Here is an 11,791-nt window from a genome sequence, read left to right as displayed (position 1 = left end):
GTTTTTCTTTTATTCAGAATACAGTTATGATGCAGCAAATTAAAAATCTCTTAGTGTCCGAATATTAAGGTTATTCACTGTATGTTCAAAACGTTCAAGTGTGGGTGAAATCTTATGGGACTTAACTGATAAGGTCATCAGTCCCTAAGCTTACACACTACTTAACCTAAATTATCGTAAGGACAAACACACACACCCATGCCCGAGGGAGGACTCGAACCTCCGCCGGGACCAGCCGCACAGTCCATGACTGCAGCGCCTAAGACCGCTCGGCTAATCCCGCGCGGCTTCACTGTATGTCAAATACTCTAATTTTCCTACGTAAACAGCCTCTGACAGCATGTCTTCCTCGTCAACGCCGTAAACACAGAGTTTTTATTTTATTTTAAATTTCCTCCGCTGGTGCCTGCAGCCTAAATTCTAAACGCAAAGCATATTTCTGCAGTGCTGTATCATGTTTGATCCTATTGTGATAACATTTACTTCTGATATACAAAAGATGCAGGTTCATTTCGTATTGATTAATTAAAGCACTCAAGTGTTTTTTGCGCCAAGTTGCCATATTACGCCTTCTTTTTCCTTCGAAGTTATGTTACCTGTGTAGTGTGGAAGCTGTGAAATGCACAGATGCTGATTGTCCTACCCGCTTGAAAGTACAGGTCTGAGTGAACGCTTCAGCTCCTATGAGTAACACTGGTGTAGCATCTGACGTGCTCTGTAGGATGCGTATAGACACGCCTCCGGTTCCGTTTAACATACAGGAACAGGTTTGGGGTAGCAGAGTTTAGACAATCTGTGCAGCTCCGCGGTCTCTTGGTGTGCGAAAATAGAAACATGTTAGTACGCACTTCATCTGACCCTTCAGATCTGCTCGTATGGCTAAACGCGCATCGCGCTGGCCTGTAAGACTGGTAAGCCAGACTCCAAACGAATCCGGGCGGATGATAAAAGAGTGTTCGTCTGGTATATCGACCACACTGAGTACGATTTTTGGGAAAATGCTGGGTTATTCCCCAGTCTCCGAAAGGCAAAAGCTAACCACCTCCATCTGAAACTCGTCCACAGCCGCCAATTCGGCATTCCTAAAATGTCTCCGACGCTCACTTCGTGAGTAAGGGACTTCGACTGATATACGTCATTCGGCAAGATAACCCGATAATTATTTCCAGAGGAGTTCTGTGTGGCTCTTCAAGTAATGCACTAAACAGTTCGGCGTGCGATGTTCATTGATAAAATTTAGATTGAGAGGTTGGGATTGTCACGGGTAAGGTTGATGGTCATCTGCGTGATCGTCAGATCGCTCCCGAATAGAGCTAACTCTTTGAACCCAGACACTGGCATTATAGAATTTGGCGAGTTTGTTTAGTTACGTACCATTAAAAAAAAAAAAAAGAAGAAGAAGAAGAAGAAGAAGAAGAACCAACGCTGCCGCTCACTTCACGTTTACTCATTCATGAACAACTGAATTACACGTTAGCATTATCCGCCTCCATTGCTCTGTGGTCAGTATATCTGGTTGTTATGCGAAGGACACGGGTTCGATTCCCAGTGCTGTCAAAGATTTTTCCTTGGTGGGAGGATTGAAACGGGGTTCAGTCAGCCTCGTGATGTCAACTGTGGAGGTACTTGAATGAGAAGTAGCTGCTCAAGGTCTTCAAAGTCGACAACGGCCGGAAGGGCGGTGTGCTGACCCCGCGATCCTACCTGTCACATCCAAATTACGAAACTGGACGAGGATGGCATGGCTTTCGGTCGGTCCTGATTGGTCCGTCTGAGGCCAGAACGGTACAGCTTCGCTTTGCTGTACATATTAGCGTTGTAGTAGCCCATTTCGCCCCAATAACGCTGAAGATGTATCGAAGTGTTTATTCCACAAGACAACGACACCGAAGGCGGTGGGCTGGAGTCTTGATCCATAACCACACAACCACCGACCACAACTCACGAGATTGGTCACGCATACATCTCACACTATGGCTTCCGAGTTTAGGTGGAGAGGAGGGGGCAGCACACAAATAATAGTAGTGGTGGTGTAGTGTTCCTGAAACCATTATGAGTCGTCTCAGGAACGATGGAGTGATGCATCATTTTACTGAAGATAAAAATTGCCTGCAGAATGGTGCATACGAATAATCAGTTGCGCATTTCTCGCAGTCGCCTTCATCCGTCACAAGGATTCGAAGGTGCAACCATCAGATTGAAAATCTCCGCGTTGAACTGTAGCAGGCTGTATCTACTAGCTATACTTGTAGCACTCCTAATGAAAATGTGATATATTCAAATTTCTTTTCATTCTTTCGCGTAGAGCATGATAAATTCGAATCCTCTGAAGCTCAATATTGCCGAAATGTAGCCCAATTTTGTTTACCACCCTGATATAACTTTCGATGCTTATTTTGGAAAGATTACTCATTGCAGAAATAAAATTATTCGTTCGAAATATGTGGCCTAATTTTCAGTTTTAGATCATATTTTATTTGCAATGAATGATTAAGTAGATTAAGAATGATGTTAATATTTCATCACTATATGTACATCCCACTAAAATCGTTATTTGCTAATGTGTGAGTGCCTTGGCGGGAAGTGGCCAGCAAGTATTTCCGGTCTCGCGATCTCTGCTGGTTAATTGCGAAGTAGAGTACAACAGAAGCCTACCATATTGCGTCACAAGTAAAGTAAGTCACAAGTAAAGTAACTCACAAGTAAAGTAAGTAATTACACGTCTGTTATTGGAAACTGATAAAAAATATTTTATTCAAAATAATCTCAATCGCTATTTATACATTTCTCGCACCTCTTCGGCAGGCTATGAATGCCACGCCAAAAAAACAGTTCTTCTTTTGAAGCGATCCAGTCAGCGAACCATGTTCGTACATTTTCATACGAATTGAAGCGTTGTTCAGCGAGAGCGTGTCCCAGTGATGCAAATAGATGATAATCGGACGGAGCCAGGTCTAGAGAATAAGCCGCATGCCCTAGTATTTCCCAGCTGAACGCCTCGGTCGTTTCCCTGGCCCGTTTTGCTGTGTGTGATGGAGCGTTATCATGGAGCTATATGACGTTGTGTTGGATTTTTCCATATTCCGGTCGTTTTTCACGTAATGCTCGATTTAAATCGATCATCTGCTGTTGGTAGCGATCAGTGTTAACGGTTTTACCATCTTTTAGCAGCTCATAATAGATGACACCCTTCTGATCCACCAAACACAGGGCATTGTCTTCTTTCCAAAGCGATTTGGTCTTGCAGTGAATGTCGATGGTTTGCCTGGATTCGCCCATGATTTACGACGCTTAGGATTCTCAAAATATATCCATTTTTCATCACCTGTCACTATTCTATGGAGAAACGACATCTTTTGTATCTGGCGAGCAGCATTTCACAAGTGGTCTTTCGATTTGCATGTTGTGTTTCATTCATTTCATGCGGAACCCATTTTCCCATTTTCTTCACCTTTCCTATAGTTTTCAATAGAAGAGAAACAGTTTTCTGCGTCACATTCAACTGTTCCACGAGTTCCTGTTGAGTTTGAGTATCATCTTCATCCAATAACGCCTGCAATTTGTTGTCTTGGAACTTTTTCGGTGGTTTCTAGCGCTCGTCGTTTCTCACGTCAAAGTCACCATTTTTGAATTTTTTGAACCACTCGAAACACTGCGTTTTCCCAAGAGCATGTTTGCCGAAAGCTTCGACAAGCATTCGATGCGATACTGCAGCAGTTTTCTTCACATGATAACATTAAACCAATGCTATCCGCAAATCGTTGTTCGTAGGCACAAAACTCGACATGTTTACGGGTTTCAAACAGATGCCGATTTATGGAAATTAGGTTATGCGTGTTGACATTCGTTGTCAGCCGTTACAGGAAGCAGATGGCGCTGCAGACGAGCACCGTCTATAGGGAAATTCCGGTTTGATATTCTACACTTCTAACAACAGTATCGTTTGGCAGATTATACCGTTTACACCGTGTATAGTCATATGATCTCCCTCAGTTGCAAGGCACATGCCGGAGTACGGAATTCCACCTGGCAAAAAAATAATAGTAGACTGGTAAAACAGTAAGGTAAGAAATATGAACCAAAAGCAGGACATCCTCGACAATGACAAATTGTGCCAAAAGAGAACAAATCTTCCTAACCCCAGGCTGCAAGGGGCATCGCTGCCATAAACTGCTGTCACTGACTGGAAAGGGATGCTGAGGCGGTGGCGTGTGTGTTTCAGGAGCGTGATGAAGGAGAAGAGCAAGAACGCGGCCCGCAGCCGGCGCGAGAAGGAGAACGCCGAGTTCCTGGAGCTGGCCAAGCTGCTGCCGCTGCCCGCCGCCATCACCTCGCAGCTCGACAAGGCCTCCATCATCCGCCTCACCACCAGCTACCTCAAAATGCGACACGTCTTCCCCGACGGTAAGCCTCGCCCCGCGTTTGGCAGTCAGCATGCCTCCATTCAATGAAATTTTCTACATTTCATTTCATGATGGACACTATAAGCCATTTCGCTTTTAACATCTACATTTGTTACCATCTTGTCTGTTTGTAATCTAGGTGCATGTAGTTCCTTCTCAGAAGTTTCTTGCTTTGTGTCATGTCTTCATAATCGTTCATGAACTAAATTTTCCTTGAGAGCAATTTGGGGGTTGGGTTATTTGGGGGAAGAGAGCAAACTGCGAGGTCATCGGTCTCATCGGATTAGGGAAGGAAGTCGGCCGTGTCCTTTCGAGGGAACCATCATGGCCTGAAACAATTTAGGGAAATCATGGAAAACATAAATCAGGATGGCGGACGCGGGATTCAACCGTTGTCCTCCCGAGTGCGAGACCAGTGAGAGCAATTTGAAAACAATAAGTAGGGTGCCTATTAGTTCATTCTTGGCTGGGGCTGAAGGAGATTTATTTCCCAGTTTAGTCACCCATACATTGTAGACTTCCACGGGGCATTTATATTCTTGGTGATTTTGGTTATTTGGGTATCAGTCCATGGTTTAAGGCATGTTTCTGTGCGTAACGTTATGTCTCCTAAAGCTGGTGGTATCCTTAGAGGCTATGAGGGCTTTGTTAGCTGCGTTTAGAGCTTGTTTAATTTCGAAAAGCAACTAACGAAGTATTTATAACCTCAGGGCATACTTCGCTCGCTCAGGTAAGTTCGTTGTATTCTGAAATAATTCCAAAGAAAAACAATGGAAGTAAGGGGATTCGCTAGGAAGATACTGTCGAAATATCCTGTTGGCGTACTTATTACTGCCGAATACTCTTTGAGACTGTACACTCATGAACAATTAAATTACAGTAACGCGTAGTCCCTTTTCGCCTTGATGATAGTGATGGCATCATCTTCTCAAACACTAAAATTTCTGGGCAACAATCACAGATTTAACCCGCACAGCGCTGTTTCTAAGGTGCACTCATTTCGATCCATGGTAACTCTGATAGTTTCAGTAGGGACTGTGTTCGGTTGAACTTGGGGGACGGGTTGGGGAGGGGGGTAGGCGGGAGTAGCAAACCAGCACAGCACCCTCATGTCCATGCAGTGTTCCTCAAAATGTTTTGATACAGTTCGGGGGCAACAGATAATGCATTGTCGTGTTGAAGGAAAGCTGTAGTATTGGTCCACACTTTAGTTAGGAATTTAATCCTGAACGTATGATGCAAGCGTTTATGTTGTTTGTTATACACAAAATTCTGTTCTTCACATGTAAATGACCAAAAATCTGGAGTGGTATCCACCTCAGAAAAAACTGCCTATAAAATTGGTTTATTTCAGGGCACAGTATTATTTGGGTTGCCATGTGAATTAATGGGACGGATGAGTATTTTACGCCACTTCCTTTGTCACAGGCTCTAGGTTTTCTTAGGCGAAGTTCTCGGCGGTCTCTTCTTATCGCAGGTTCTCTTTCTTCGAAATGGACTGGTTACGGGTGATTTCTTGTCACAGAAGCGAGATGTTTTTCTCAAACACAGCCCTTCGTTTATCAGTAGAGACTTTTTCTAGCTTACTGTTGAATCAAGACAGAGAACCGCCGTACAAGTGAAATTCGTCACTAACTTGTTAGAGTGACCACTGCAGTCCTGACAAATCTAACTTTCAAATAGTATCTGAAACATTTGGCATTCTTAGATTGTATTGTAAACAGTTTTAATGACTTAGGCCCATTTAGTAAAGTAAAGTGGTATTTGCTTCTACAAGATACTTGAATTTTTCCCACAGAGCCAGGAGGACTTGTAATTAGAATACTGAACTCACGAAAATGGAGAGGAGTATTCACATCTTCGTTCTGTCGTTCTTATACCGGTTTTCCAATTTCTAATCTTTTAGGAATTTTCTGAACTATGCCATCCACCGTCTCCCTCCAGCCACTCTCTCTCTCGCTCTCTCTCTCTGTCTGTCTGTCTCTCTCTCTCTCTCTCTCTCTCTCTCTCTCTCTCTCTGTCCCACCAGATGATTTTCTTTCTTGTTCATGAATGACTGTACATTTCGCGACTCCAGTTGTGGTTCTGAGATAATGGTTTGCGAGAACGCGAACATGTCACGTGCAAATCTCTTGGTTATTATCGTTGGCTGACTCATAGGGAATCTCTGTTTCATCCTTGATGTCACCAGCAGGGGAAGCACGTTTCTCACCACCTTTTCACTGTGGCTTCAAATATGATTTTCCTGGTCTGTCTTCTTTCTCAGTGTCGGTTCGTTGCTTTTCACTGACTGTGCGTGTATCTACAGTAGTGCTGGGTGTATCAGAAACGCTTTTACAAAATCTGAGGGAGATTCTACACACCAAACCAAGAAGAAAAGTCCGTATTTCGAAAATCCTCTCTATTTGAACAATAAATGACAGTTAAAGGGACTCCAATTTTCTTACTGACAATCAGCATGCTGTTCAATTCACTGTATCCTCGATAGCTAGAAGTTGTGGAGACATGTTTACATTCGACATTTATGAGTTCTGTCCGTCTAGCACATTTCACGTGTGTCGTAGTCGCTAACTACCTGGTAAGTGTCCCTTTCAACAATGGCAAGATATTTATCTCGCGAGCAGACCGGTATGGTTCTTATTTACCGCTATACGAATGGCAACGAACGTTAGGCTGCATGTCTGAATGAAAACGCAGACAGAAGATGGGTGAGTCTGCTATTAGTCGTCCCACAACTATTTTATGAGTGATGAGGATTGATTTCACCTTCGAGGGCATGTGAATAGCCAGACTAATCGCTACTGGTCCATTGGGAACCCCCATCCAGTTGTTACTCACGTGGAGCGCGGTTTCTGGTAGTCGAACTATCGGTCCGGTGTTCTTTGAAATATCTGTCTGTACAGACGTGTATCTTCAAATATTCGAGAACTGTTTCTGCCTTCAACTAAAGGAACAATAAAATCTCAAAGAACACCGGACCGATAGTTCGACTACCAGAAACCGCGCTCCACGTGAGTAACAACTGGATGGGGGTTCCCAATGGACCAGTAGCGATTAGTCTGGCTATTCACATGCCCTCGAAGGTGAAATCAATCCTCATCACTCATAAAATAGTTGTCGTTTCAAGTTCACATCCACAATCTTTTTCAATAACTATTTGCAATATTGAATCCTCTTTCCATTGTCAGCTGAAAGCACTACCTGAACACATGAAATGCGGCAAGATTTCAGGAGTAAGTACGTTCGAATAGAATGACTAGATTTACTTTAACGTCGGTCTGTTGTGAAAGCTGCCCGTCAGATTTTTTCGGGCTAACAGTAATTTTCTGCAAAATGTTTGCAACAACGTCCAGAGTTAAACTGAAGTCATACAGTTACGCTTTGAATTAGAGACATCACCACAGGACCGCCATTTTATTATCACCTTCTGGACACTAATTTGTGCAGCAATACTGGAATTTGGGAATTGTTCACGAAAAATTGCAAGAGTATTCTGAAATGTACCAGGACAAATATATACAACTTAACACCCTTTCAATCACAAAATGCGGCATCTTTACTTCAACCCCATAATGCCTGAATAAATTTCTAGATGAAAGGTAAAAATCAAATCCTGACAAATGATAGTAGGCAGAGGGGTATATAATTTTGTTTTATGTGTAGAATCTTTAACTCCTGTGCGCCGACCGGTGTGGCCGTGCGGTTCTAGGCGCTTCAGTCTGGAGCCGTGTGACCGCTACGGTCGCAGGTTCGAATCCTGCCCCGGGCATGGTTGTGTGTGATGTCCTTAGGTTAGTTAGGTTTAAGTAGTTCTAAGTTCTAGGAGACTGATGACCACAGATGTTAAGTCCCATAGTGTTCAGAGCCATTTGAACCATTTTAACTCCTGTACGAGCTGAAAAACAAAGGCAAGTATTTTTTTAAACAGAACAATGAACTGCCATAATACAGTTTGAAGCTGTGTTCCCGTACTTGGACAAAATAATAATAAATTGAAAGATGGTGCCTTTCTGCAAGAACACAAGTTTTCTTTTGTTTAATGCCCAACCATGTTTCACCACAGTTATGTCAAACTCAGTGGGTTTTTCCTTTTATTGTTCCTTCTTTTTTACATTTTGTTTGTCCTATGGCTGCCAAAGGAAACCAGTCCTAAGTCTAATTTAATACACCATGTCATCATTGCTGTATCTGACTTGTCCTGGTCTGTACACTATGTTTATTTGCGTGCTAAATGTGTTTTTGTTGTTTTTATATTTAAAATGGCGTGTTCTCCCAGTTATTGGTGTATTCTGGATCTTATTACGTTGCTGCAGCTTGGACATACGTTTCACCACACAATTAACTATACAAATGGGCATCTGTTTCCTTTTCTTCCTTCGCATTAGACTCGTAAGTGCTTTGTCTGGAAACGAAGCGAAAAACCTGTCCGATCGGGAAGATAGCGAACTTACGTATATTTAGGAGCTCCTCACTATCTTGTCGAAAGGTTTCTAGGAGTTCTTGAAAACCCGTGAATCTTACCATTAAATTCTGACACCGTCAGCATACTCCTGAACCACCAGCTCACATCCTTAAAAGAAAAAACCTGAAAGAGTATGCTGCAGTACTTGTGAAAGTTGATCAGTGGCCAGAGCGTAGTCACCGAAAGATTGCAGCCATGCTTGAGAGCTTGGCTGATCGAAATAGGTTTCATGAGCGTTTCATTGATTTTAGTCCCGTTTATGGTTTCATAAATGCATCGTTCAATGATTCTTGTAAAAACGAGGTTAAAAGGCAAGTTTGACAAAACGTGCAGAAGGTATTCTAGTTCGATCAGTCGTAAGTACTCTTGAGGTCTATAAAAGGTGAAGGCCATTGAAGTTTTAGTTGCCCATGGCACATTTACAATGTCACTGTAGTGAGCGAGGATATCTCAGTAGCTACTGTGCCACGGACCCGAGATATGTGGAAGAAAGGGTGTATCTAATCTAATCTGAAGTCACTTTGTTCCTGTACGCGTTGAAAATACAGGGGACGATCAAAAAGTTTCCGTTCGAAAGCCACGCAGTCCACAGTCGGTATGCGAATCAGGCAAAATTGCCGAGAGCATTGAGGCCATCATCCTACCGACTGCCCAGGTTGAAGACACCCGTTTGGTAAAACACCAAGCCCTGCTGCGTGATGAAGTACGTAACTGCCCGCTGCACATTCTCGTCCGACACGAGTTGCCGACTCGTTAAGGCTGTTTTTAAGTGACCGAAGGCGATATTCTCGCATGGAGAGAGATCAGGACTATAGGGCCGGTGCTAGAGTGTTTCCCACTTGAGTTGGCGTAACTTCTGCGTTACGACGTTTGCGATATGATGACTTGTGTTTAAGCACCATTCCATAACGGTGGTTTTCGGCAGACATACTGCCCCATACACATTCTTCGTTCTCCAATGGATGTCTAGCGGCAGCCAAGTAAAGAATAACATCACATTGGTCCACTTTGGACGCATTTGGTAGTAACATGCCATAGTTCACGTTTCCGCACTTACCGCACTCACGTCAGGAAGACACGAATGTGACACTAATCCCTTGCTAATAGTCTGTGCTTATACAGGGGGATTGATCGTAAGAGGGTACGGAACAAAAAAAGATCTAATGAACTAGCATCGTTTTCCATGCTAGAGACCATTTATTCAGTCATACATTGTTACAGATACTGTGATCTAATACGCGCTGTTCCATGCAGCCACAGTTACAGTATGTGTTGAAAATGCTTTCCACGTGCCTTAAGTGTACGCGCCATAGCATATTCTGTCTCACACGTTCACATCGGCCAGGCTGCATCCGAGAAATGTCAGAGGCAGCATGAATATGCTGCTCCCGTGTCTCCACATCTGGAATGGGCTCTGCATACATGATACTTTTTAGATGGCCCCATAACCAGAAATCGCACGGATTGAAATCCGGTGAACGAGAAGGCCATGCAACTGGATCACTCATCCGATCCATCGACCGGGAAATACACGATTGAGATGCGTCCAGATGTTAGCGACGAAGTGGGCTGGAGCACCATCATATAGCAGCCATATAACCTTTCGAATCATCAATGACAATTCTTCCAGCAGCGGAGGCAAAGTCACCCGCAAGAAACGCCGATAGTTCCGGACTGTTAGCCGACGTGGAAGGAAGACTGGTCTCAAAATACGGTCGCCAATTATCCCGGCCCACCCTTTCCGGCTGCGCCGATGCTGATGATTCGCTGTCACCATACCATGGGGGTTCTGCATACTATCTTAAAGATGACTGTTATGAAAGTTGAAGATACTACTCTGCGTAAATGTGGGCTCATGTGTGAATAGGGTGGATTACACAGATCCCGGAATTGTGGTTGCCTGGTGAAGAAACTAGTGACTATACTGCTTCCCATGTAGAAAGTCCGTCGCTAGCAAGAACTGCACATACTGTAAGTGATAAAGGCAGTAACAATTGTCATGAAGAATGTTCCACACGGTCTGGCTTACCCTAGAATGGCGGGCCAACTGCTTGGTACTGACACGGCAGTCGCCTTCCATAGTGCTAATCACAGCCGGCCGTGGTGGCCGAGCAGTTCTAGGCGCTCAGTCCGAAACCGCGCGACTTCTACGGTCGCAGGTTCGAATCCTGCCTCGGGCGTGGCTGTGTGTGATGTCTTTAGGTTTATTAGGTTTAAGTATTTTTAAGTTCTAGGGGACTGATAACCACAGCTGTTAAGTCCCATAGTGCTCAGAGCCATTTGAACCATTTTGTTAATCACACTTTCCTCCAGGCCTGGTGTCGGAACATTTCGGTTACGTCCTTCATGATTTCCTACTTCCTGAAACGACACTGTGTCAGATAAACGGCGAAACACTGTTGCAAACATTGAATGTTGTGGTTGTTGTCGGCGCGGATAGGTTCAAAAAATGGCTCTGAGCACTATGGGACTTAACATCTATGGTCATCAGTCCCCTAGAACTTAGAACTACTTAAACCTAACTAACCAAAGGACATCACACAACACCCAGCCATCACGAGGCAGAGAAAATCCCTGACCCCGCCGGGAATCGAACCCGGGAACCCGGGCGTGGGAAGCGAGAACGCTACCGCACGACCACGAGTTGCGGGCCGCGGATAGGTCTCCTGATACAACGTTGCTGCCCGCCGGCCGTTGCTAGTTGCCTTTCCGTAAGTAAACACTATGTCGGCAAGCGATTCGAATACGGAACCATTGTGTACAATGCTGTACCACATGCACTACAAAGTGAGTCGGCAAGAGAGGTGAATCGGACACAATTTTACCAATATCTATGGCAGGAGAGGGCGCTAGAGCATGAATTATGAGGAACAGTACCACCCTCTACGAGGAAACCGTGCATACTCTAACTGTGGCTGCGCGGTAC

At 44.1% G+C, this 11,791-nt stretch overlaps 1 protein-coding gene across 1 annotated transcript in view; it reads left to right on the top strand.

Moving 5' to 3' along the window:
• The first annotated feature begins 4,229 nt into the window (after positions 1–4,229).
• Positions 4,230–11,791, top strand: part of LOC126249281 (single-minded homolog 1-like) — a 137,194-nt gene continuing 129,632 nt past the window's right edge. The window contains exon 1 of the mRNA XM_049950935.1: positions 4,230–4,404. Coding sequence (XP_049806892.1) covers positions 4,230–4,404 — 175 coding nt within the window. The remainder of the gene's footprint in view (positions 4,405–11,791) is intronic.

This window comes from Schistocerca nitens, chromosome 3 (assembly GCF_023898315.1).
Source record: "Schistocerca nitens isolate TAMUIC-IGC-003100 chromosome 3, iqSchNite1.1, whole genome shotgun sequence".
NCBI classification, from domain to species: Eukaryota; Metazoa; Arthropoda; class Insecta; order Orthoptera; family Acrididae; genus Schistocerca; species Schistocerca nitens.
Note: the sequence above shows the minus strand (reverse complement) of the source record. Positions and strands in the feature narration are given on the sequence as shown.